The following is a 25640-nucleotide window of genomic DNA, read 5'->3' on the forward strand; positions in this document are numbered from 1 at the left end:
ACACCATGGAATCAAAGTATTCCATTCGAAGAACTGAATTGCGTAAGTCCTGTCGGGAGGCCATCTTGTGGTTGAGAGAAAGGGGCAGCAGGATGGAAACGGAACGTCTCCGCCACTTTACCCTAAAGGTCCTGGGGAAGGAACGAAACAACAGGACTAGCAGGGTGAGGCAGAGCTGAGCAAGTGTCCCCGGAAGGGGGCGCTATGTTTTCGAGGTTAACAAAGAGTGACCGCTGCGGGGGTCAGCTAAGGTCTCTGCTATAGCTACCATCTACACCGGTCACTTCACCAACGTCCCGTCTCCCTGGAGGCGGAGCCCTCGGAGGCGCTCCATGAGACCCAAGTCGGGAGCATTCCGGAAGTTCGGGCCAGACTCTGGTCGGTGTGAAATACGGCTAAGGGCGCACCGAGCAACCCGCCGGAGTCGGTTCATTTGACCCTGGGGCCCCTCCGTAGTCTGAAAGGAGTGCCGCGAACTCAAGCCATCTTTTCGGAAGGGAACATACCTCCCCTTGAAGGGGGATCACGTTGCTAAAGTAAAAATTTTGAGCGCGCTCTGTACAGAACACTCAAACTCTTGGCTTTCTGCCCACTGTAAAGATAAAAGTGGGTCGGGCATGGCGCTGGCTACGTTAAAAGGTAACGTACAGGAATGTCCAGACATTTGCATGGTGTTGACTACATAGTCGAGGTGGTTTTGCCCATAACAAAAATGGCGTTGAAACAATGTTAACCGGGTACAGTCACGTGGTCAAAGACCTGGCAGTGGGACAGTATGGCTTCAAATGACAAACGGATGTTATTATTATTCACTTCCGGGTGAGACTAATCGGGCGCCATCTTGTCTTGTTCGCGAAGAAGTAGAAGCATCGAAAGGGTTGGAGAGGTATTATAGGAACGGTGGCGACACGGTGTTCCGGAATCAGAGTGGGTAAGTGGTGGAGAACGATTAGGCGTGGGGACTTTCCGGGTCATTAGAATCTTCTTGGTTTCTGTGGCGAAGGTAGCATAACTTAAACACGTAGGCTGCGTACGCTGCTTGGCGCGACCGCTGGAACCTCATCTTCCTTAAAGCGGTGGCGTCCGCCTGACTTGGTGAATCATGGCGCTGCTGCCGGTTTAAAGGAAATGTTCGTATTAAGGAGAGTGCTCGCGACCTCTCCCTCTAACTGTGAGAGTTCCCTCTAGGAAGAGAAGGGAGTGATTGTTGGGCTCCCGACCGGCCGTTAAGCACTGCGCGTGCGCAGTGGGAACCCTCCCCCCCCCGCTTATGGGGAGGGGGTGCAGGGGAGCAGAGGAGGAAGGGGCCCGGACCTGGACCTTCTCTGCTGTGCACCTCCGATTCCGCAGGCGCAGCGAAGGGCAACTGTGTCCTTTTAACTAACTACAGTTAGGTTCCTTAGTTTGTATTAATGTGTTTTTAAAGTCATAGACACTATGTGTTAAGTAAGCTTCGGGAAAGAAGGAGGTAGCTTCCAACGTTTCAGTTTTATTATCCTGTGATGGATATTATTGTCATCTGAACATCATGGGTACTCGACACATTTTGGTTGTTGGTGGTTAATTCATAGAACAAAATAAACTTGGAATTTCTGGTTTGAGTGCAGCAAGGCAAACGCAACAAAAACCAGAACCTTGAAGGTGTTTTGTAAGGTGTTACGTGGCTGTAGGTAAGGTAACAGTAAATCAGTTCTTTTAAGATGGTGTTGATTGAGACTGTATGTTAAAATTTTGTTGTTGTTGTTAATAGACTTTGCTTTTTTAGGACAGTTTTGATTTACAGAAAAATTGAGCAGATAGTACAGCTTTACCATATGAACTACCCCCCAACCCCCCTCAGAGAGTTTTTCCTATTGTTAACATATATTAGTGTGGTACATGTACATTTGTCACATTGAATGGACCAATATTGACACATTATTGTTATTTAAAGTCCATAGTTTATTCACATTTCCTAAGTTTAAACCTAATGTCCTTTTTCTAGCCCAAGATCCTATTTAGAACACCCTATAACATTTAATTGTCATGTGTCCGTAGTCGTCTTTGGTTGTGACAGTTTTTCAGGCTTGTTTTCTATGACTGTTACAGGCTGAAAATTCTTACAGTGAAGACCTAACTTCAGTGCCTCAGAATATGACTGTATTTGGAGACAGGGTCTTTAAAGAAGTAAAATGGGGTCGTTAGGGTAGGCCCTGTGTGCTATAATGGTGTCCTTATAAAAAGAGCAGTACACAGAGGGAAGACCACATAAAGACGAAGGTAGGAGACAGCCATCTACAAGCCAAGAAGAGAGGCCCCAGAGTGAAACCCACCCTGATGACAGTTTGATCTTGGACTTCTAGCCTCCAGAACCATAAGGAAATAAATTTCTGTCGTATGAGCTACCCAGTCTGTGGTACTTTGTTATGGCAGCCCTAGCAAAGTAATACAGTGACCTTGACAGTTTTGAGGGGTACTGGCTAGGGATATTGTAGGGTGACCTGCTATTGGAATTTGTCTGATGTTTTTCTCATGATAAGACTGGTATTAGGGGTTTTGAGGAAGAAGATCACAGAGGTAAAATGCCTTTTTCATCACATTCTATCAAGGCTACATACTATGAACATGACTTATCATGTTGATATTGTCCTTGATCACCTGCTTGAGGTAGTGTTTGTCTAATTTCTCCACTGTAAAGTTACTCTCCTCTGTCCACTCCCTCCTTTCCATATTGTACTCTTTGGGAAGGAAGTACCTTTGCACAAAGGACACTTAAGGAGTGGAGAGTTAAGCTCTCCCTCCTTTAGGGTGGAGTATCTACATAATTTATTTGGAATCCCTCCGCATGGAAGATTTGTCTCTTCCCTCCAATTTATTTATGTCAGTAAGGATTCAATAGATATTTATGTCGTAATTTGTGTTATAATCCAGTAATACTTTATTTTATTGCCCAGATTGTTCCAGTTTTGGACATTGGTAGCTCCTTCAGTTGTCTACTGTGCACCTTTGACATGCCCCCATCTTCCTCCTCCCCCCTTTTTTCCCCTCCCCCTTTTTCCGAGCATCTTCTTACTTCCTGGCACTACAAGATGCTCCAGGCTCATTTTGTATATTTCTTGCCCTAGTTCTAAGAATCAGCTATTTCTCTAATGATCCCTGATTCCTTTACTTTGTTAGAGAATGGTATTAGAACCAAGACATGTGTCCTTTTTGCCACTGAGGGGTTGTATCCTTTAGGCTTTTTACATTTCTTTTTTTTTCTTCCAAATTTATTTTTCAATTATCACTTTTTTTTCGGTATCTATAACCAAACTATTCAATTCTCCAATATTTTTTGACTACCTTTCTTGAGCTGCAGACTACAAAGTATTTCAATATATACTAAAATGCATGTCACATCAAATATCAAAAAAGGTTACTACATTTCAAATAATTACAAGATTAACTTTGTTAGTGCCATTTCCACCTAATCTGAATTGATCCAAATGATTTCTTTTTGACTTTGAGATCCATTACCTGGAGTGTAAGACTGAAATGGCAGGGGAGAAGAGGATTGTTGCGTTTTGTGGTTTCTAAACTTTGTGTTTGATGTGAGAAACATTTCATTATATGCACCAAAGGATGGGTGTGTTACTGTATTTCTTTGATTTTGAAATTGATGCTTAAGGGCTTTAAAACAAGCACTACCGTTTCATTCTCATTTATCTGTCACACAGTCTAAGGGATGACTTTTGCAAATATTAATGTTTGTCATTTAAGCAAGTAATTTTAAGAACCTCAAAGCAATGAATGTTCTAATATAGAGTCATGTAAGAAATAAGATAAATGACAGTCATTTTTGGCTGTGTTAGTTTCTTAGGGATGCTGTACCAAATTACCACAGACTGGCCTTAAAACAACAGAAATTTGTTCTTTCACAGTTCTCCAGGCTACAGATATGACTGAAATAAAGATTTTGGTAGGCTCATGCATGTGTGCTCGACAGCCCTCTCTCTCTCTCTCTCTCTCTCCCTCCCTCCCTCCCTCCCTCTCTCTCTCTCTCTCTCTCTCTCTCTCTCTCTCTCTCTCCCCCTCTCCTTTTCTTTTCTTTTCTTTTCTTTTCTCTTCTTCTCTCTTCTGTCTCTCCTCTAGGGGAGGATCCTTCCTTGCCTCCTTCTAGTTTCTGTTGGTTCCCAGCAATCTTTGGCTTTCCTTGGCTGTAGACACTTTATTCCAGTCTCTGCTTCTGTAGTCATGTGGCATTCTCCCTGTCTTGTGTCTTCTTCTAAAAGCACTAATCATTACTGGATTAGGACCTGCTTTAATCCAGTATGACCTCAACTGGACTACGTTTGCCAAGACCCTATTTCCAAATAAGGTCATGTTCACAGTTAATGGGAGTGGAGGTAGGACTTCAACATATCTTCTAGGGGGACACAAGTCAATCCATAACACTGGTCAAATTCATAAACTAGATTTTTATAGCTCTGTGCGATAATGTGCATAATCTGCAGCAAATCCTGGTTGTTGATCTTTCTGTTCTTCCCAAATCCCAGTTGTTTCCAAGGAAATAGCAATTAATTTAACCCTGTAAAGGGAAAGTCTTGTAGCCTGGCTCATCAATAATCACATTTCTCTAAACTTGAGAAATGGAGCTTAAGAATCTTTAAAATTAAAGCTAAAGGAAGAATGAATAAATTGGAATTGATTTTTGATGTTATAAAGTCAGAGTAGCAGTACTAGAGTTTCATCTTCATTGTTGAATATTAATATATTTACTTGATAATAAATTTCAGTGAATGAGTAAAATGTTTTACCACTTAATATGGGCAAAGCACTTTGGAGAATTCAAATAACTATTAAGACATTTCCACTGCCCTCAAGAAGATTCTCGTTTGAGCCAAGACAAAACACGTGAAGATTTTCATGACCAGCTTCCTGATTCTTCGTATCTTTAAAAATCTGTAGTAGATTTATTTTAAAAAATACACACTCATGGTTAAATAATTCAAAGAATATAGAAAGATAGTGAATAAAAAATTAACGTTAACTCATCTCTGTTTTCCCTCTCCAGAGCTTACCAATTTTAAGAGGTTTTTGGTAATTTAGGAATTTTCTATACTAAATTGTGTTCTTCTTTAAAAAAAAGGAACTTCAAGTGGCATCATTATTCATCCTGTATCACATGATTTTTTTCACTATACAATTCATAATACAGTTTGTACATCAGTGTATGTCAGCATATAAAAGTCTACTTTATTCATTTTAATGGCTGAATAGGAGTCCACTGTGTATGGTTCACTCTTATCTCACCTACTGCCCTTTGAGTGTCACTGAAAGCAGATGTTCACTGTTACAGACATGCTGCAGGTTTTTGAGTTACATGGTGTGTATGCTCATCCATGGTTTTAAGTCCTTGAAGTGGAGTTGCTGGGTCAGAGGGATGATTATTTACAATTTTGATAAAATACTTTAATGCTAACTTGTCTTCCAAAAAGACTGAACATTTGGTGTTTTACCTACACCCTTGTTCAACACACCCTCTGTAGCCAAATAAAGTTTCTCAATTGCAGATTTAATTGAAGCATTTTATTAAATAGCTTCTAACTTCTTACTTCCTTGACTTTTACTGTTACCTTCTTTGCTGTGTTTTATTCTGCTCTGTTTCTCACAGTTTTACATCCTTTCCATATTTTTCTCAGCCTAAGTGTATCAATCATTGTATTTGAATAATAGCTTCTATAAAAACTTTAGGGGGAAAAGAGCTTTGGAAAGCATAGTAAAACTAGAAGCGGTTGGTTTTAACAAACAAAAATGGCTACAAATAATACAGATCACTCTTGAAAATATGCAAGTAAAAGCTCTTTGTGCGTAGGAAAACATGGAAGTTTTTGTTTTGTTTTAATAAAAGCTGCAACCTATGATGTTGTGAGAAGTAGGGACATTCCAAAGATAAAATGAAATCTGGATAAGTCTTAGATTGCTTTAAGAGAAGAAAATGGAATTGAGTAGAAGTGGATTGGCTTGATCACCTGTCCCCACCCCCAGTTGTAAACTTGAGTGCTATCAAAAACAATACTGAGAAAATCTTAGTGGTGATATTGACCACTACTTATTGAAGCTTTCTGTGCCAAGTTTTTATATGTTTCCCATTTAATCCTCACAGTAATCCTATGAGGTAGACATTTATTACATTCACCACTTTACAGATGAGAAAACCAAGGATTAGAGAGTAGTTAATTTGCGCATATTCACACAGCTATTGAGTGGTATAGGCAGGCATCATGAACCAGGGCTTGTGTTCTTAAGTCTAGGTGACAAGTGGTAATCAGAAAACTTAAAAGGGGAATTGAAAATGTTGGCCATGATAACCATTAAACAGGAGTAAGTAAAAGAAACTTAGTTTAGAGTGATTTCTAGAAAAGTAAATCTATGTATTGGAAATGATGATAGGGAGTCAATATACATCATTTTCATCGTTAAAGTGGTTTTATTGTGTGCACATCTATTTGCAACTCCAGTGCGCACTCTGTAGCGCTAGTTATAATGCCTACATTGTATGAGTTTACAACCTACGACAGAAAAATCTATGCAGTGAACTCTGATGTGCCATTAGAGCTTTGGAAAACATAGCAAGCTCTGCTTACACCAGCTTTTTTGGTTCTCCTGTATATAGGTCAACAGCTTTCTTATCATTAACCTTTAAAAGTAAACAGGGAAAGAAGAACCTGTAGACCATTCGTTTCTTCATTTGTTGCTTAGTGACTGCTGGTCACTTGCTTTAGGGCAGCAAGAAGCTGTCTGGTACCTTTGGAAGATAAAAAGATGAATACATTTGTCTTTCTATCAGCTTTAAAAAGGTATTAATCTGGGTATTGATCTGAGGACTTCCCTGGTGGTCCAGTGGCTAAGACTTTGCCTTCCAGTGCAGGGGGGTGCAGGTTTGATCCCTGTTGGGGAGGTAAGATCCCACATGCCTCATGGCCAAAAAACCAAAACATAAAAACAACAGAAGCAATAATGTAACAAATTCAATAAAGACTTTAAAAATGGTCCACATCAAAAAAAATCTAAAAAAAAAAATTAATCTAATGGGAAGAAGATGAAACCGTTTGAGGGACAAGTTGTTCTCACCTTGCTGATGTAATTTTTAAACTTAGAATTCCATAGAAAAATCTGAATTTATTACCTTATTTGTACCATTTAAGTTCATGTCAGATGGATGAAATCTTTTAAAATGTTTGTTGTTCCTTTTTTTCTCAGCATATATGACAATTCCTAAATTGCTTGACATTATTTTGTATTGTTAATGAATTGTTCAAGTAAATAAAAAAGATATTTTTGAAAGAAAAATGTTTTTAAAGCTTTGCCTTCTCATTTGTGATGTACCTGTTTCCCTTAACTTTATAATGGTAAATCTTTTCTCATTATAAAATTAATGGAAGAGAAAGTTCAAATTAATTTGGAGATGATCACACTTCCGTGTTGCATCTCTAGAATTTATTTTTATTAGTTCAAATAGCTCTTCATAATTTAAGTGCAAACATACACTTTTTTTTTTTTTTCAGGGCATAAGTAATCTTGCTGCTATGCTTCCAAGCTGTAGTTCTGAATCAACCTAAATTTTAAACAGAAGGTGAACCTCTGAGGTCAGTCAAAATAGCAGTTGGTATTTCTTCTGGGTGTTCCTCTTTATTTATTTAGTTACTTTTTAATTAAAGTTAATTAAAGTTTTCAAGAGTGCTAATGAGTTATTGGTCTTTAAAGGGCTTTAAAGGTATAGTAAGTATTTTTAGCTTGGAATTGATACCCAGTACAGTTGTTGGCCTCAGGTGTGGTACTATTTAGTGCCTATTTTGCCGTATTCTAATAATCCCATTATAATAGAATATATTAATACAACTAGAAGATAAGTGCACTTGACTCATAAGTAAACAAGGTATAACAAAGGAATGCATCTTTCCTAATGTACAGTGTTCTTCAGTTGAGAGGTCAGGATCTGCCATTGACAGAACTATGTAACATTCTGAGAATGCTGCAAAGACTGTGGTTGCAAGCTCTAAGAGCCTGGATTGTAGTAGCCAATTGTCGTATTAAAGTTGGTGTCTGTTACTTCCTTAATATCTGGCTTTCCCACTTTTTGTGACCCTGCAATAAATACTAAGGCGTAGTTTTGTATTATTTTTAGAATAGAGGAAAGGGTCAGTCTGACAGGATTCATTTAGTAAACATTTATTTAATGCCTGCTATGTGCTAAGTCCTGGGGTACAAAAATGAAGAAGCATACTCTACTTTACTATGTGTGTCATCGGTACTTGAATAGGGTTGTATATCAGTGTTGGATGAAGTACAGAGATAAAATGACTGTAAGCATTTAAAACTTTTTACTATGGACGTTTTCAAACTAGTTTACAGATAAGTAAACTAGTGTGATGAACCCCCCTGCCCCCATACTCATCACCTAGATTTAATAGGTATTAATGTATGTTTTTCCCCTCTACTTTTCCATGTTAATTATATGTTAAGAAACCTGGTCTTGGGTAGTTCCCTGGTGGCCTAGTGGTTAGGATTCCGGGCTTTCACTGCCGTGACCAGGTTCAGTCCCTGGTCGGAGAACTGAGGTCCCACAAGCTGTGCGATGCGGCCCCCCACCAAAAAAAAAAAGGAAAGGAAAGATACCTGGTTTTGTGGACTGTCTCACCTTCTAGATTTGTCTGATTGTTTCTTTTGATACTATTTGGCCAGTACCTTTTTCCCCTAATAATTCCTTTACACTGAAAGTGAGAGCTGAAAGCTCAGTTGGATTCAGGTAAACATTTTTGGTGAAAATATTCATAGTGCTTCTGGGGATGTAATTTTGTATCTCGTGAGGAGACACTTAATAATCTGTAGGGATGATATTTCGGCAACCTTTGAATTTTTGATTTCCCATCAGCTTTTCTTCAAAGACTGCCTGAATCAGCTGTTTTTATTAGGTTTGACAATATGGCAATGTTCTAAGTCTTTTCTACCTTATGCATTCATTAACTATAATTTATAAGGAAGAGTTTTCCTTCATTAGCTAGAGCTATCTGGTTATGCTCTTCAGTGAGCCTTGGTTTGAGGGAGGCTAAATCACTTTTTTTTTATAATCTTCAAAATAATTACATTTCCAGAGAGTTATATTGGGAAAAATTATATTTTCCCCCTTTTGAGCTAAATTGAATAGAGCTGTGCTTGCCCCCAAACTCTTGACATCAGCATTAACATGAAATTTTATACTCTTGCTTGCCAACTAAAAAATTCCAATTGTCTTTGGCAACCTTTTGAGCAGAATTTTAGAGCTCTGATCACATAAATGTATCATCATATAATAATTTCTGATGTGTGAGCTTTAACATTAAAGAACACTCATTGTCATTTTTAAGCTATGTTTATTTTGTTGAAGACAGAAAATCAGATACACTTTAAAAGTCAGGATGTGGGATCAAGGAGGACAGCCTTGGCAGCAATGGCCCTTGAATCAACAGCAATGGATGCAGTCATTCCAGCACCAGCAGGATCCAAGTAAGGAAACAAATTGAATTTGGGGAACGGGGGAGGGGGTTGTCTAGAGATGAGTGGGACATAGGCACTGGAATTAAGGGAGGTAGAGTTGGGATTGGTTTATTGGATCATTTTATGGTCAGATTTTAATTTTTTCTTGTAAATAATCTTACCTAGCATACATATTAGGGAATGGATTTCCCTTTGGAAGATTTCCTCAAAGAGTAGAAAGCTTTATGTAGATTTTAATATTTTTAAAACTGATTTAGTTCTTGTTTTCTAAAGAAGGAGGAAAGTCTTAAATGTGTTGCTTAATCATACTTTTGTTAATTCGGAATCTTAAAATTCTATGTAGATCATAGTCAACTGATGGTATGCTGTATCATTTTTAAATTTCTCTTTAATATGGAATATTTCAAGCATATACAGATGTAGAAACGAGTATAGGGAGCCCCCATTTATTACTTAGCTCCTGCAGTGGTTAATTCGTAGCCAATTTTAACCTGATATGACCCCTTCCACTGTCCTGCCTTTACTGGGTTAATCTTATCCTATTTCTTTTTTTTAATAGCTACATAGCATTCTGTTATAGGACTGTACTGTAATAAATCCACTTTTAGATGATAGATTGTCTGTGACTTTTTGCTTTTTGAAGTCATTCCCATAATTTTCTATATGTACCATTATTACTTGTCCAATTATTTTCTTAGGAAAAAAAATCTAAGAGCTAGGTTTGATAGATCACAGTTGTACATTTAAAAGTTTTAGATGTACATTGTCAAGTTTAACTTCATTTTCATCAAAAGGTATGAGAATATATTTATTTAATCTTTGCTAAACTGAGATGTAAAAAACTGTATCTTAATCTACTTTGTTTACTTTATTAATAGAATTAGATCTTAAAATGGTAACTAGATATTTGATGAAAGGAGGAACTTTAAGATAGCAGAAACAATGAATTTTGAATAAAGAATGGCTAAGAAGTTGTTAAGGAGATATATTTTGACTAGAGAAGGGAGTTAAAGATGCTAAAGAAGGGTGACTGAGAAGGAACAAGAATAGCTATCTATATTCACGTGAGGTATATAGGATCCAGAGTAGACCTGGATGGGACCTGTTAGAGAAAGAGTGAGGTTAATCATTTGTTTTTATAGTGGTTTAAAAAAGGAATAAGAGTTTAAAAAAATTCAGTAAACTTAAGGTGCAGGGAATAAATTTTCTTATGAGTTAATATTAGAAATTGGTTAAGTGTTTTTGTGGATGTCTTAAGTAATTTTCTGAATGTCTTAAGTAATTTTTATTATTTTATAGCCTGAGTATGGGTTAGTTTTATGTATTATTTTCAACTATAACATTGTGTAATATTTAAAATCTCTAGTAAGGAATAACTGAGAAGCTTGTTTTACATAGAGGCACTGTTTTTTTAGCTCCTACATTCTGAATGCCAAATTCTGCTATGTTAAATTATGTTAGGCCAGATTGACTGGGCTGCATTGGCTCAAGCTTGGATTGCCCAAAGAGAAGCTTCAGGACAGCAAAGCATGGTAGAACAACCACCAGGAATGATGCCAAATGGACAAGATATGTCTACAATGGAGTCTGGTCCAAACAATCATGGGAATTTCCAAGGGGATTCGAACTTTAACAGAATGTGGCAACCAGGTTTGTTGTTTATGTTTTCCAAATTTTAGGACTATTTTTAAAATAAAATGAGGATTAAAATTAAATTGTTTAATTTGCTTAGTTTTATGACTTCTTGAAATTAATGCTTCTTAAAGACTAGGCAGTTTCAATTATATTTGACCTTGAAATTTTGTGGTTAAAATTATTCTATACTCATCTGCTAGCATTGTGGCACTCAGTTTGATTCTTTTCTTGGTTCTTCATTCCTAGGCTGACAGGGGCTGGGAACACTGGAAACCTCACTTGGCATCTAGGGAAGAGAGCATTCTATGTCTCTCTGTTGCAACCTCTGGCCTTTTCAGCAGCAGCACTGGCAGAGCAAAACATGTCTAGTCTCTAATTAAAGAAAAATTGTGTCACTATGTGACAAATTAGTCTGTCAAATATACTCTGCCCCTACCATCCACCCATCTCTCTCTTCCCTTTTTTTCAGATAGTGAAGATCTTCCATAAGTTTTTATGTTTATTTTTTTTGTTTGTTTGCTTTTTTACTTCGCAGTATGACTAGGTTCCTTGATGCTAGTTCAGTTTTCTATGACTTGTGTTATTAATTATTTAACAGTCACTTCACGTTTTTATAGGTGAATCTTATTTTGATTATGCTAATGGTGAAGTCATAGCTCCTTTTCTTTATTAGTACTTACTATTGTTTCTCAATGTAAGAATGGAAAACTCAGGAAGTAATCCTCTAATATCACTTTTAAAAGAATAACGAATATTCTAATCTTTAATACTGAGAAGTAGTTCATTTCTAGTTTTCTGGAGTCTGTGCCAAATTTTCCCACATTTGAAAATGTTTTGGTTCCTAAGTTCATCAGTGATTCACCCTGGCATTCCCACTTCCCCAACCCACTTCCCCAACTTTACTCTGCTGGTGTTCTTTGTGTCCCAGGCAAGTGATTTACCTCTGTGTGCCTCAATTTCCCTTCCTGAAATTGGCAAAAATAGTACCTGATTTCTCCCTACCTCACAGGGATGTTGTGAGGATAAATGTGTTCATGGAAGAAAGGAATTATATAAAAATCTCAAGGTATTATTTTTATGGTATTGTTACTGAACAGAAATAGAAAAATTCAACAGAAGATTGCTTTGGATTTTGTTATGTTCATTAAAAATAATTTTGGGCATTTGGTTTCCATTTGTTTAGGATATGAATTAGAGTGGAAGTTAGCTCATTCGAATTATTTATTAGATTAATTCATTGCTTATTTTTAAGGTATGCAAAAGAAATTGGACCAAGAAGTCATAAATTTTTTAATCTTTCTTTACTGAAAAATGTAGCTTTCTTGAGATCTTAAAGATGTGTGTTGATTTTGTTATAACCCCTGTTGAATGTTTTTATGCCTAAATCCTGAATAGAATGGGGAATGCATCAGCAGCCCCCACACCCCCCTCCAGAGCAGCCATGGATGCCACCAACACCAGGCCCAATGGACATTGTTCCTCCTTCCGAAGACAGCAACAGTCAGGACAGTGGGGAATTTGCCCCTGACAACAGGCATATATTTAACCAGAACAATCACAACTTTGGTGGACCACCCGATAATTTTGCAGTGGGGCCAGTGAACCAGTTTGACTATCAGGTGAAAGATATTTTGTTGCTTTAATATTGTAGATGTGCACGTAATCCATTCTTTGGAGGTGTCTCATCAAGAGTACCTAAGATATGTGTTTCACTTTTCAGTCTTGTACAGATAAGCACATATTATGTCTCAAAAAAAGTTATCAGTTTTTGAGTATTAAAATCATTAGATTTTTATTTTCTGGTTTTTGATTTGCTTAGGAAAATGGTATAAAGGATTGTTAGGGAAAAATTTGGATAAAATGCAAAATGTGTAAGTGCAATAGCTATATGATGTTTTGTTTTCTAATTTCAAGATGGTACCTTTAAACATTAAATAAAGTTTAGAAAATGCACGGTAGTTGAATACATTATTTATCAAAAATTATGGTTAAGACATGAATAAAATACATGAAGAACATAGCTCATCTTCCTAAATGCAGTTCCTTCTGCTATGTAGAGTTAAGACATTTTCTAGTGTTGTCGTTTTTTTTCCATTCTGACATGACATGTTAATGGAATTGTACATAATTTTCTTTGTAGCATCTAATTCATTCCTAGGGACATAGAACTCTATGGGGAATAGTGTCATTAAGAGGGGCTATATTTTCTCTAATCACTCTGCCAGGGTCCACCCTTAAATTATAGTGGTAGGTGTCATTTTGAAATAATTGATTGCAATCGTTACCTTTAAACTGAGCTATCATTTAAAATTTTGGGAAAAACCCATGTTATTTCACTAACTGTATGGATAATGGGCATAATCGTAAACAGTATTCACCTTGAGACAGTAATCCTCTTAATCATTCAGATACTTTTTGTATATGAATATTTGGTATACAGATAGGACAGTTTCTCTTTGTTTTGAAAAAATGTAGTAGTGGGGAGCTTCTACTTAGACAACATTTGCTTGGTAGGTCCCCATGCTAACAAGACAAAGAGCTCTGCTGGCATCTGGCTTAGAAAAGCATCTGAAAATGGCAAAATTACAAAAAAAAATATAATGTTATGATTCAGTAGCTTTTATCTTAGCTTAAAATAGATATTTCTCGCAAGATGATAGAAATAAGTTCATAACTAGGAAGTTGGAATTGATTTAAAACTTTTTTTTCCTGTGGTTTTCTAGTTACAGAAAAACTGGCATTTATTTGATTTCTTGGTAGTGGAAGGATATAAATGGATTCAGAATGAAAAAGCTCATTTATATATCCTTTTTTATACTTCTTGAATATAGTATATTATCAGCTGGATTTTATATGGCTCTTTGCATTTACGTAGGCAGAAAATCTTTATCTTTCTTAGGAAAAGTAAGCCTAGGTTCTTGGGGCTACAGAAATATCGGTGGATATTAGAACCATGGAATTCTTGGATTTGCTGCACACATGGATTTCTACTGTCCCAGTTCATAACACACGTGTGTCCCAGAGAGTATGTTGTATTAATGTGAAGAAAAATAAACTGCAATACTCTTTCAGCATGGGGCTGCTTTTGGTCCACCGCAAGGTGGATTTCATCCTCCTTATTGGCAACCAGGACCTCCAGGACCTCCAGCACCTCCCCAGAATCGAAGAGAAAGACCATCATCATTCAGGGATCGGCAGCGCTCACCTATTGCACTTCCTGTGAAGCAGGAGCCGCCACAAATTGGTAGCTATTTAAGTTTAGTGAACCACAATTGGCATGATTTTTTGATCATGTAAAAAGGATGTTTTATTTTCTTAAATTGTTCTAATACTCTGATATGTTAGGAAATGATACTTTAAAATCCTATCTTTTTATAGTCATAAACCTTAAAATTACAAAAAAGATGCATGCTATCTAAAATCTTGAAAGTTTTGAATATGTTTCTTTAAAATGAATCTTTACCTTAAACTCCAGGTTTTGTGATGAAATTTAAATTTATTGTGACCATAGCATGTTGATATTTCTTCAATGTTGATAGCTACATTATGCCAGTATATGATCAGTTCCCCCTTTAAAATCTCCTGTTCTCTCTCTATGGACTCTTTGCACTCTCAGTTCATCTGATAATACTGCTGTCAGATTAATTTCTTTATTTCACTTTCCATAGTGTTTGGCAGAAAATTTTAATTTTTAAATAACATAATAGAACTGGTTTATTGCAACTGACAAGTTACATATTTATGTTCCTTTTTATCTGGACATCCAAATCTAGCACTTAAGTCTTTCTCTTTTTTTTTTAATCACAAAGTAGACATTTTAGGAAGATTGTAACTTCTGTTTTAACTTAAGGAATAACATTAGTTCAGATGAATTCTTACTGTGAAGGCTTGTGGTTTTGTTTAATTCTGTTCTGTTTTCACATTTTAGGAAGCAGCATAGTATAACAGTTGGCTGTGAATTAGCCCACATCACTACTTATTGTCTTTGTAACCTTGAGCACATCACTTAATCTCTTTGAGCCTCGGTTTCCTCACTTAAAAAGAGATGGAGTAATAGTAGTGCTCTTTTAGGGCTTTTGGGGATTAAGAGAGATGATGGACTTCCCTAGTGCCTTGGCACATTATAAGCATTAAGGCAGTGTTCACTCTTGCTATTAAAATTGATGATTTTAAAGAAAATCATTATGTTTAGTGGATTTTTTTTTTTTTTTGGCGGTACGCCGGCCTCTCACTGTTGTGGCCTCTCCCGTTGCGGAGCACAGGCTCCGGATGCACAGGCTCGGCGGCCATGGCTCACGGGCCCAGCCGCTCCGCGGCATGTGGGATCTTCCCGGACCGGGGCACGAACCCGTGTCCCCTGCATCGGCAGGTGGACTCTCAACCACTGCGCCACCAGGGAAGCCCTAGTGGATTGTTTGTATTACCACTGCCTTGCTGGAGAATGATAGTATTTGTCACTAGCACTCAAGTGGCACCAGAATTATTTTTTTTTAAGTTACAAAGATTGTAGAAATTTAAGAATAAGAAACTCATGCATTTACAATTTTTACTTAGCTGACTTATGAATATTTTGTCCCACGTGAAACAGATGCAGTAAAACGCAGGACTCTTCCAGCTTGGATTCGAGAAGGTCTTGAAAAAATGGAACGTGAAAAGCAGAAGAAGTTGGAGAAAGAAAGAATGGAACAACAACGTTCACAGTTGTCCAAAAAAGAAAAGAAGGCTGCAGAAGATGCTGAAGGAGGAGATGGCCCTCGTTTACCTCAGAGAAGTAAATTTGTAAGTAGACACTCCTGACATAAAACTCCTTGTGACATCTGTGTGAAAAGTTAGTTGACTTTTTCTGTCTTATTTGACTTGGTATGATAATCTCTAGGTCCATCCATGTTACTGTAAATGGCATTGTTTCTTTTTTATGGCTGAGTAATATTCCAATGTGTGTATATGGAATATTACACATGCACACCACGTCTTCTTTATTCATTCATCTGTCAGGGGCCATTTAGGGTACTTCCATGTCTTGGCTACTGTAAATAGTGCTGCTGTGATCATGAGGGTGCATATATCTTCCTGAATTAGATTTCATCTTTTCTGGATATATGCCCAGGAGTGGGATTGCTGGATCATATGGGAACTCTATTTTTAGTTTTTTAAGGAACTTGCATACTGTTTTCCATAGTGGCTGCACCAATTTACATTTACAAATATCATATGATATCATTTATATGTGGAATCTAAAAAAAAAGATACAAATGAACTTATTTATAAAACAGAATAGACTCACAGACATAGAAAAACTTATGGTTACCAAAGGGGAAAGGTGGGGGGTGGGATAATTTGGGAATTTGGGATTAACAGATATACACTACTATAAAATAAACAGCAAGGACCTACTGTAAAGCACAGGGAACTTTGTTCAGTATCTTGTAATAACCTATAATGGAGAAGAATCTGAAAAAAATATATACTGAATCACTTGCTGTACTCCTGAAACATTGTAAATCAACGATACTTTAATTTTAAAAAAGTATTGAAATAAATAGATATTAATTTAGCTTATACAAAAGTATTAGAGTAATGTCCTTGAGATTACTTTCAGTAAATATATTGGAGATTGTTTTTATGTATGTATTGTTGAGGGTAGTAAGGAGAAAGGGGACAGCAAATTTATAAAACATTTCATTCCAGAGAGAAATTATTCATTGGGGTGCTAGATAATAGGCTTTACCTTGACAAACAAGTCTGTGTTCTTTTGTTGTAGTACAGCTAACTCCCTAGTGATGGACTATAAAACAAAACTATACTTAACACCAACGGATGTAATAGCTTTCATAGTTTTTGACATAGGCACTGAAAGTAACATAAAGTTTTAACTCTTTAATAAATCTCCATCAGTGGGCTTCCCTGGTGGCACAGTGGTTAAGAATCCGCCTGCCAATGCAGGGAACACGGGTTCGAGCCCTGGTCCGGGAAGGTCCCACATGCCGCGGAGCCACTAAGCCCGTGAGCCACAACTACCGAGCCTGCGTTCTAGAGCCCGCGAGCCACAACTACTGAGCCCACGAGCCACAACTACTGAAGCCCGCGCACCTAGAGCCCATGCTCTGCAACAAGAGAAGCCACCGCAATGAGAAGCCCACCTACTGCAGCGAAGAGTAGCCGCTGCTTGCTGCAACTAGAGAAAGCCCGCATGCAACAGTGAAGACCCAGTGCAGTCAAAATAAATAAATATTAAAAACTAAAGAACTCCATCAGTTAGATGGCATTGAGTGGCTTAGAAAGTTTTTTGTTTAGCAGCAGTATGCTCCTAGATGGTATGACAGCCACAGCACTGGCCAGTAATGCAATTCAGGAAATGGTTCTTCCTCCCAAGGCCATTTTCTGCTTCAGCAATAAGTCTCAAAGACAGCAGATTAACTAGACTTAAGCAGATTGGCTTTGCTTAAATTCCATGAATGCCATAAATTACTTTTATTTTTTAACAAAAGAACCGTGCCAAAGATGTGATTTTATTCTGGGTGTTATATCGGTAAGAAACAACAGGCTGCCACTATTAAAGTTTACCTTTAACAAAGAAAAAAAAATTTTTTTCAAAAAACATGAAATAGTGGATTTTCAGGTTTGATGTTTTTTTTTAAGTGTCAAAAAAACTGTTTGGAGATTATCCTCCCTCTTCTCCCTGGTGCTTTTGGACTTGTGTCACATGTATCTTCCCCTGGTTCAAATAGTCTTTCCATAGTTGTATTTAGGTGATCACCTTGTCTTTTACTTAGTAGGATTGTTAGAGTGACTATGGAATACTTCTTTGCCTAAAGAAGTCCCCTTTTTAAGGTATGCTCTCTGGATACTGAAAACCTAAAACCATTCAGAGAGACAAACTGCTGGTATTTCCTCTATTTGAAGTAGACCTCATTTCTTGCTTATCTGTCTGTTACGTAGCTAAAAAAAGCAAATTTCACTAGCTAGCTGATATCTGGAAACTGACTTTAGATTTTTAAGTCACATGATTTTAGGTAAATAGCTTACATTTACAGCTGTAAAAGTTACACTGAGGGCTTCCCTGGTGGCGCAATGGTTGAGAGTCCGCCTGCCGATGCATGGGACACGGGTTCGTGCTCCCGTCCGGGAAGATCCCACATGCTGCGGAGCGGCTAGGCCCGTGAGCCATGGCCGCTGAGCCTGCGCGTCCGGAGCCTGTGCTCCGCAACGGGAGAGGCCACAACAGTGAGAGGCCCGCGTACCGCAAAAAAAAAAAAAAAAAAAGTTACACTGAGTAATATGACTGTGGTGCATTTATCCAAAATTCTACACGCCACTCATGTCAGGACCATCATATATAATGGATATTAATTAAATCAGTCTCTGGGCCTGATGTGCTTCTAGTTATTTATAAAATAAGGTAAAACTTAGAAAAAAAATTGAAAAATAATTGAAATTGATTCTCATAAGTCATCTTGTAGTCTTAATATTTCCTCTCAGGTAACATTTTAAATTATCAAATGAAATCTATAGCACAAAAATGTAATTTAGAGAAATTTCATTTTTATATATGTTTCATAGACTTTAATTTGGGTTTTAAAATAGAATATATAAGATAATTATTTTATATTATAAGCATGAATTTGGGCTACCCGAAAGTGCTATTACTTTTTTTAGGATAGTGATGAGGAAGATGAAGACACTGAAAATGTGGAGGCCGCAAGCAGTGGAAAAGTCACCAGAAGTCCATCTCCAGTTCCTCAAGAAGATCAAAGTGAACCAGAAATGACCGAAGAAGAGAAAGAGTATCAAATGGTAGAATGTTAAATTTCTTACCTTTACCATGTACAGGCTTAAAAAAATTTTTTTTAATTGAGGTGTAATTGACATGCTACGTTATATTATAGGGTTTATCTTGTTTATAATTTTTTAAAATTATTGGTTGGCTATCAAACTTGAGAGAGAACTTGTGAAACAGTTATAAAATGTATATTTGCTGGGTGATAATGTCTGCAAAATCCAAGTAACATAATGCGAAATCACAGCTTATAAAGCAGTTATTTAAGCACATTTTTAATTAAACAGTGTTTTACTACATGAGACCCAAGAGAACATTTATTATTTTTCTAAAATGTGTGTTTTGAATACTGAAAAAGATTAAAAGGCTGCGTAGAAGTATAAATTTAGGAAGCACTGGATTGAACACAGTTAAACATATTTCTTCATTGCAAGATTTCTCAAAGACTTCAGTGCCTATAATGTGTATTGTCAGTTTCTGAGTTTGGGAATATAATGTGCTGCGTTTCTCATATTGAAAGACCAGTGATATTTGAAATGTCTTTAGATGAAGCTGATTCAGTATACTCTTATTTTAGTAGATGAGTAATCTGAATCCCAGAGAGGCCCACATTTGAAACAGCTGTTGGTAGCCAAACCAGTGCTAGAATCCAGCTCTTATTTCAAGTCTATTGTACGCTGTGCTATAGTAATCAAGAAAAAAAGGACTTCATCTCACAGAATGGAATGACTGCCTTTTTGTTATTTTCCTTGTTTTTTTCCCCTCAGATTTTACTTTGAGCTGAGGGTTAATGTAAGTTCCTAAGTGACATAAGAAACTAGTATTGTGCTGCTTACTAATAATATTATTAAATGAAGGGATATTCCTCTCAAAACACTTGTGGAAACTTTTATTAATAGGGACTTGAAAAAAATACTTTGTCTCTAGAATTAGAATTCAGTTTCTCTACTATACAGATAAATTCATATATATATTTTTTAATCCACATGATTTTAAAATTTTTAAAGTTTTGATAATACAATAATTTTCAAGATACTCTTTTCCTTGGAATAGCTGGTCTGATCTCTTCTCTAAAAATGTTTTATAAAATGGCTTTGCCTTTTAATTTTTTTGAAAATGTCAAACTATCAGTAGCTAGAATAAATTAGAAAAAAAATATAAAATATCCTTCCTTAGATGTTGCTGACAAAAATGCTTCTGACTGAAATTCTACTGGATGTCACAGATGAAGAAATTTATTATGTAGCCAAAGATGCACACCGGAAAGCAACGAAAGGTATATTGTGGGTGTTCTTGGTTCTCTTTTTCTGGGGGTCTTTTGGTTTTGGTGGCTACTTTGGACTTTTTTTGTTGTCCTTGTTGAATTACTAGCAGATTTTGAATATTCTCTTGCATGTTTTAACTCTTTGGGAAAGGTTAGATTTGTAGACACCATATTAAAAACTATACAGATATTTTTGTTTTATCCAACCTACCTGAGCACAGATTAGCAGTTTTGCTGTTGTTCTATAAAATGTATTGTGGAAAATTCTTGATGTTCAATTTCACCTGATTTTTTTTTATATATATAGATACCATGGTATTGGTATATGATTTCTAATACAACTAGTTTGCCTAATGAATTATGAACCTTCAGAATTTTCACAGTTTACCACTTATAATTTTTACAGAAGCAGCTAATGTCCCCCCCTCCCATATTTTTAGTAACACTTAAAAAGTATATTGAAAGAAAAATTTGAATTATGGGCCATACCTAAAAAAAAAAAATACCAGTGTACTGGTCAACATTTTTCCTCATTATCAACCAATTACAGCTCACATCAGAATTATAATTTCAAGGCCAGACATGCTACTGGTTTAAAATGAATGTTATGTTTTTAATGTTTCTTCTCTCCCCAAAAAGCAGCAATAGTAGTAGATTTAACAATACCATAGACTCTCATGACTATGAAATCGTGGCTATTTGTGTTAACATGTTGTTCCTGTTGTTGATGTGATACAAAGCTCCTGCAAAACAGCTGGCACAGTCCAGTGCACTGGCTTCCCTCACTGGACTCGGTAAGTATTCTCCTTATTTGTGAGAGGGCCTTAAAGGGAAAAATGACACTTACCTGTCTCTCTACGTGTTCTGTTTTGAAACTGTACTAGTCCTACACAGTTTATAAAATTTAGGTTTTAGGGTTATAGCCTCTAAAAGGTTTTTTTTCTTTTTTTTTTTACTAAAGCATTCACAATGGGATTATTATAAATGTGGTGGCTAATTCATAGTTTATTAGTACAAGTTATAATAGTTCATAATTTAGCCATGATAGCATTTAAGCTCACTTTCAGAATTATTACATACATGCCGTAGGGAAAAACCTATCCACTATTGCTCTTAAGGACCTTTATTTAGATTGTGTTGCAGCAAGTCAAGTTTTTACATAGAGGAAAGGGTTTATCTTAAGCATGATAGTAGTGATGTGTTCGTAATTTGCAATTTGCATGATATATTATCAAGTATATAAGAGCTTGAATTTGCCTTTTCCACATCATCATTTCAAATTAATATTTGTGAGGGTCAACAGAAATGGGTAAAACCAAATGCCCATGTGATTTTGTTATGATTACTATTTAGATCACTTCAGGGTGGGGAGCAGTTTTAGCACCAAAGCATTTCTGTATCAGTGAGAATTACAGTATTCCAACTTTGTTAGGAAAAAAATATTTAGCATCCCTTGGATTTCTAAGCTTTGAATAAAGAAAGAGTTAATTTTAGAAATATTTTCAGGATCATCATAAATTTGAGTAAGGTAGTTTGAATTGATTATGCTTTAGTAAGGCTTTGTTACTGCCCTATTAAATGGCTTTGTTGGTTAGCATGGACAGTAAGACAATAATTTTCAAGATTCCCTTATGGTGAGAAATATATGAAATATTCTTGAAAGAATAAGATACTAAGTATCAGTTTTCTTGAGGATTCTGTGTTCTCCTTAAGCATTGTAATTTATACTCCTCCCCACCCCGAATAAGCATATTCTTCCAAGAAAAAGCAATGAAAAAAGAAATGAGCTTTCTTCTCGGACCTTAAAAAGTTTTTAGTGCCTAGAATAATTTTTACATATGATAGACTGGGCTTTATGCACACAGGTGGACTGGGTGGTTATGGATCAGGAGACAGTGAAGATGAGAGGAGCGACCGAGGTTCTGAGTCATCTGACACTGATGATGAGGAATTACGGCACCGAATCCGGCAAAAACAGGAAGCTTTTTGGAGAAAAGAAAAAGAACAGCAGCTGTTACATGATAAACAGATGGAAGGTATATCTTTTAGACTCAATGTTTGTACAGTTCTGTTCGTATTTCTTTTTTTAAATTTTATTTATTATTTTTTTTTGCGGTACGCGGGCCTCTCACTGTTGTGGCCTGTCCCGTTGTGGAGCACAGGCTCCGGATGCGCAGGCTCAGCGGCCATGGCTCACGGGCCCAGCCGCTCCGCGGCATGTGGGATCTTCCCGGACCAGGGCACGAACCCGTGTCCCCTGCATCGGCAGGCGGACTCTCAACCACTGTGCCACCAGGGAAGCCCCATATTTCTTTTTATTTTATAACCATCTTAGAAATACCAATGATAGAATCAAGGCTAGATTATAAATAATATGTGATGTAACTGAAACTAAGGTGTTTTGGCTCATTTGCAGTTTTTATCAAAGTCAAAATTGATTGTAAAAAGTTATAGTTTATAAAAGTTTTTTTGTTTTGTTTTGGGAGACATTAGTTCCATTGGCTGTAAGTTAAGCTATTTAGTGTATTTTTATTTCTTATTAAAGTTCTTAACAGGACTACCCTGGTGGTCCAGTGGTTGAGACTTCATCTTCCAATGCAGGGGGTGCAGGTTTGATTCCTGGTCAGGGAGCTAAGATCCCACATGCCTCAAGACCAAAAACCCAAAACATAAAAACGAAGCAATGTTGTAACAAATTCAATAAAGACTTTAAAAATGGTCCACATCAAAAAATCTTTAAGAAAAAAAAAAAGTTCTTAAAATGAAAAAACTTTTGAAAGGGGAAATATATTGTAAACTATTGAAAAGTAATTTGTGCTAGCATATTTAAGGATAATAGAGGACTTTTTAGAAGTTTTTTTATGTAAAATGCTGTACATGTATACAGTTCTTAGTTTATATAATGATACTAGGAATAATGAAAGAATATTTATTTAGAATTTCTTTTTTGAAAAATCTTATTTGGACAATTTGAGAAGTAATTATTAAGAGTTAACAGCCAAAAATTTCCTATAAATTACTTACTTACCTTCAAGTTGCCTTACTGTACAAAAGGGAAATCTTTTCTTACTTGCTTTACTGTACCTCTACACTTTGGTACTCTATTGCTGTACTGTCCAGGAAGGCAGCTAACTGCATGTAGCTATTGAGCATTTCAAATGAAGCCAGCCCAAATTGAGATGTGCTGTAGGTATAAAATACACACTGTATTTCAAAGACGTTACATTAAAAAAAAAAAAGCAGATTATCTCAATATTCTTTTTAACTGATCACATGTTGAAATGATAATATTTTTTATATGTTGGGTTAATAAAATATGAAAATCAGTTTCACCTGTTTCTTTTTACTTTTTAAATGTAGCTGTTAAAAAACCCTGAATTGCTTATTGCATTCTATTTCTGTTGAACAGTGCTGCTGTATTTTTGTAGTCTGATAGCTTGAAATTTGGTAGCATGGGAGTTTTTTCATTGCACGTTTGCCTTTCTTACTGTTTTTGTCTTTTTCTGTTTCAGAAGAAAAGCAACAAACAGAAAGGGTTACAAAAGAGATGAATGAATTTATCCATAAAGAGCAAAATAGTTTATCACTACTAGAAGCAAGAGAAGCAGATGGTGATGTGGTTAATGAAAAGAAAAGGACTCCAAATGAAACTACATCAGTTTTAGAACCAAAAAAAGAGCATAAAGAAAAAGAGAAACAAGGAAGGAGTAGATCAGGAAGTTCCAGTAGTGGTAGTTCCAGTAGCAATAGCAGAAGTAGTAGTACTAGTAGTACTGTCTCTAGCTCTTCGTACAGTTCTAGCTCAGGTAGTAGTCGCACTTCTTCCCGATCTTCTTCTCCTAAAAGAAAAAAGAGACATAGTAGGAGTAGATCGCCAACAATTAAAGCTAGGCGTAGTAGGAGTAGAAGTTACTCTCGCAGAATTAAAATAGAGAGCAATAGGGCTAGAGTAAAGATTAGAGATAGGAGGAGGTCTAATAGAACTAGCATTGAAAGAGAAAGACGAAGAAATCGAAGTCCTTCCCGAGAGAGACGTAGAAGTAGAAGTCGCTCAAGGGATAGGCGAACCAATCGGTCCAGTCGCAGTAGGAGTCGAGATAGGCGTAAAATTGATGATCAACGTGGAAATCTTAGTGGGAGCAGTCATAAGCATAAAGGTGAGGCTAAAGAACAAGAGAGGAAAAAAGAGAGGAGTCGAAGTATAGATAAAGATAGGAAAAAGAAAGACAAAGAAAGGGAGCGTGAACAGGATAAAAGAAAAGAGAAACAAAAAAGGGAAGAAAAAGATTTTAAGTTCAGTAGTCAGGATGATAGGTTAAAAAGGAAACGAGAAAGTGAAAGAACATTCTCTAGGAGTGGTTCTATATCTGTTAAAATCATAAGACATGATTCTAGACAGGATAGTAAGAAAAGTACTACCAAAGACAGTAAAAAACATTCAGGCTCTGATTCTAGTGGAAGGAGCAGTTCTGAATCTCCAGGAAGTAGCAAAGAAAAGAAGGCTAAGAAGCCTAAACATAGTCGATCGCGATCCATGGAGAAATCTCAAAGGTCTGGTAAGAAGGCAAGCCGCAAACACAAGTCTAAGTCCCGATCAAGGTAGTATACTTTTTAAAGTATTTTGTCTGATTTTTAAAAAAAAAAATTTGACTGAATTTATGCAAAGTTGAAAGTGTCCTTTCTCTCTCTCTCTTTAATAAACTCAGTTTGGTACTTGATAAATGATCATAGTCTTAAGTAATTTTAGAAATCCTATATAATATTATTTATTTGAAAATTGCAGATTCTTTAGTATAAAATACATTTTTATTTTTAAATTTTATCTTTTCCCTTTCTTTTTTTCAGATCTACAACCCCTCCCCGTCGTAAACGCTGAGGAATGATGTGGCAAGAATGCCATGATGTTTAAAAAATTCCATGAGTTTTAAGGGCTTGTCTCATTATAGAGGCACATTGTGGCTGTGTAGGTGAAACCAGAATTTTTTTTTTTTTTAATCTGTAAATAGGTGTACTTTTTCCAAATGCTGCTCCAAGTTACTTAATAGGATTTCTTTGTATTACATTTTTTCAAAAAATAGTGCATAATAAGACTATAAACATGCCATTCTCTTTCAGCTGTAATGTTCTTAAAATTATTCTTGAATGTACTGTGATGTCAATAAAGCTCTTTAGTTCATTTTTGTTAACCTCTTGCACATTAATTTTATGATTTTAATCTAAGGAACGTACTTTTATAAAAAGGCAGCTGGAGTTTTGTATAACAGATTTTAAAGGTACTTCCTCTCATCTCCCCCAAAGAAAATGGTTTTAAATTAATAGTTTGTCAAAATCTGTAAATTGTACCCATGGATTTTTGTCAAATTTTAACTATAAGGGTGTAGAAGAGGGCCAGAAATAGATCTTTACGTTCATTTGGAAGCATTTGACAGCTTTCTAAACTTTTCTTCCTGTTTTGGGGATTTTTCAAGT

The 25640-nt window shown here is 36.4% G+C and overlaps 1 protein-coding gene across 8 annotated transcripts; it reads left to right on the forward strand.

Annotated features, from left to right (window-relative positions):
• The first annotated feature begins 821 nt into the window (after positions 1-821).
• On the forward strand, positions 822-25357 carry PNISR (PNN interacting serine and arginine rich protein). 8 transcript variants are annotated; one of them, XM_060168190.1, is made up of 13 exons: positions 822-931; positions 7527-7607; positions 9366-9504; positions 10957-11145; positions 12526-12749; positions 14203-14374; positions 15719-15909; positions 18787-18924; positions 20084-20183; positions 20912-20965; positions 22037-22207; positions 23684-24770; positions 25017-25357. In XM_060168190.1, exons 3-13 carry the CDS (start codon positions 9417-9419, stop codon positions 25045-25047), a joined length of 2445 nt encoding a protein of 814 aa, XP_060024173.1. In that variant the 5' UTR covers positions 822-931; positions 7527-7607; positions 9366-9416; the 3' UTR covers positions 25048-25357. The 8 variants fall into 8 exon arrangements, with proteins under 8 accessions (XP_060024173.1, XP_060024170.1, XP_060024176.1 ...); XM_060168187.1 differs by having other exon boundaries at positions 9386-9504; XM_060168193.1 differs by having other exon boundaries at positions 9386-9504; positions 23684-24328.
• The last annotated feature ends 283 nt before the right edge of the window (positions 25358-25640 follow it).

The sequence above is a fragment of the Lagenorhynchus albirostris genome, chromosome 12 (assembly GCF_949774975.1).
Source record: "Lagenorhynchus albirostris chromosome 12, mLagAlb1.1, whole genome shotgun sequence".
Lineage (NCBI taxonomy): Eukaryota > Metazoa > Chordata > Mammalia > Artiodactyla > Delphinidae > Lagenorhynchus > Lagenorhynchus albirostris.

What these genes read in the sequence shown, in the direction of transcription:
- PNISR (XM_060168190.1), top strand. Translation starts at nt 9,417, where the DNA reads ATGTGGGATCAAGGAGGACAGCCTTGGCAGCAATGGCCCTTGAATCAA. An exon ending in AAGAGAAAGAGTATCAAATG is followed by an intron (nt 18,925 to 20,083) that starts GTAGAATGTTAA and finishes ATCCTTCCTTAG; the next exon opens with ATGTTGCTGACAAAAATGCT. An exon ending in AAGTCTAAGTCCCGATCAAG is followed by an intron (nt 24,771 to 25,016) that starts GTAGTATACTTT and finishes TCTTTTTTTCAG; the next exon opens with ATCTACAACCCCTCCCCGTC.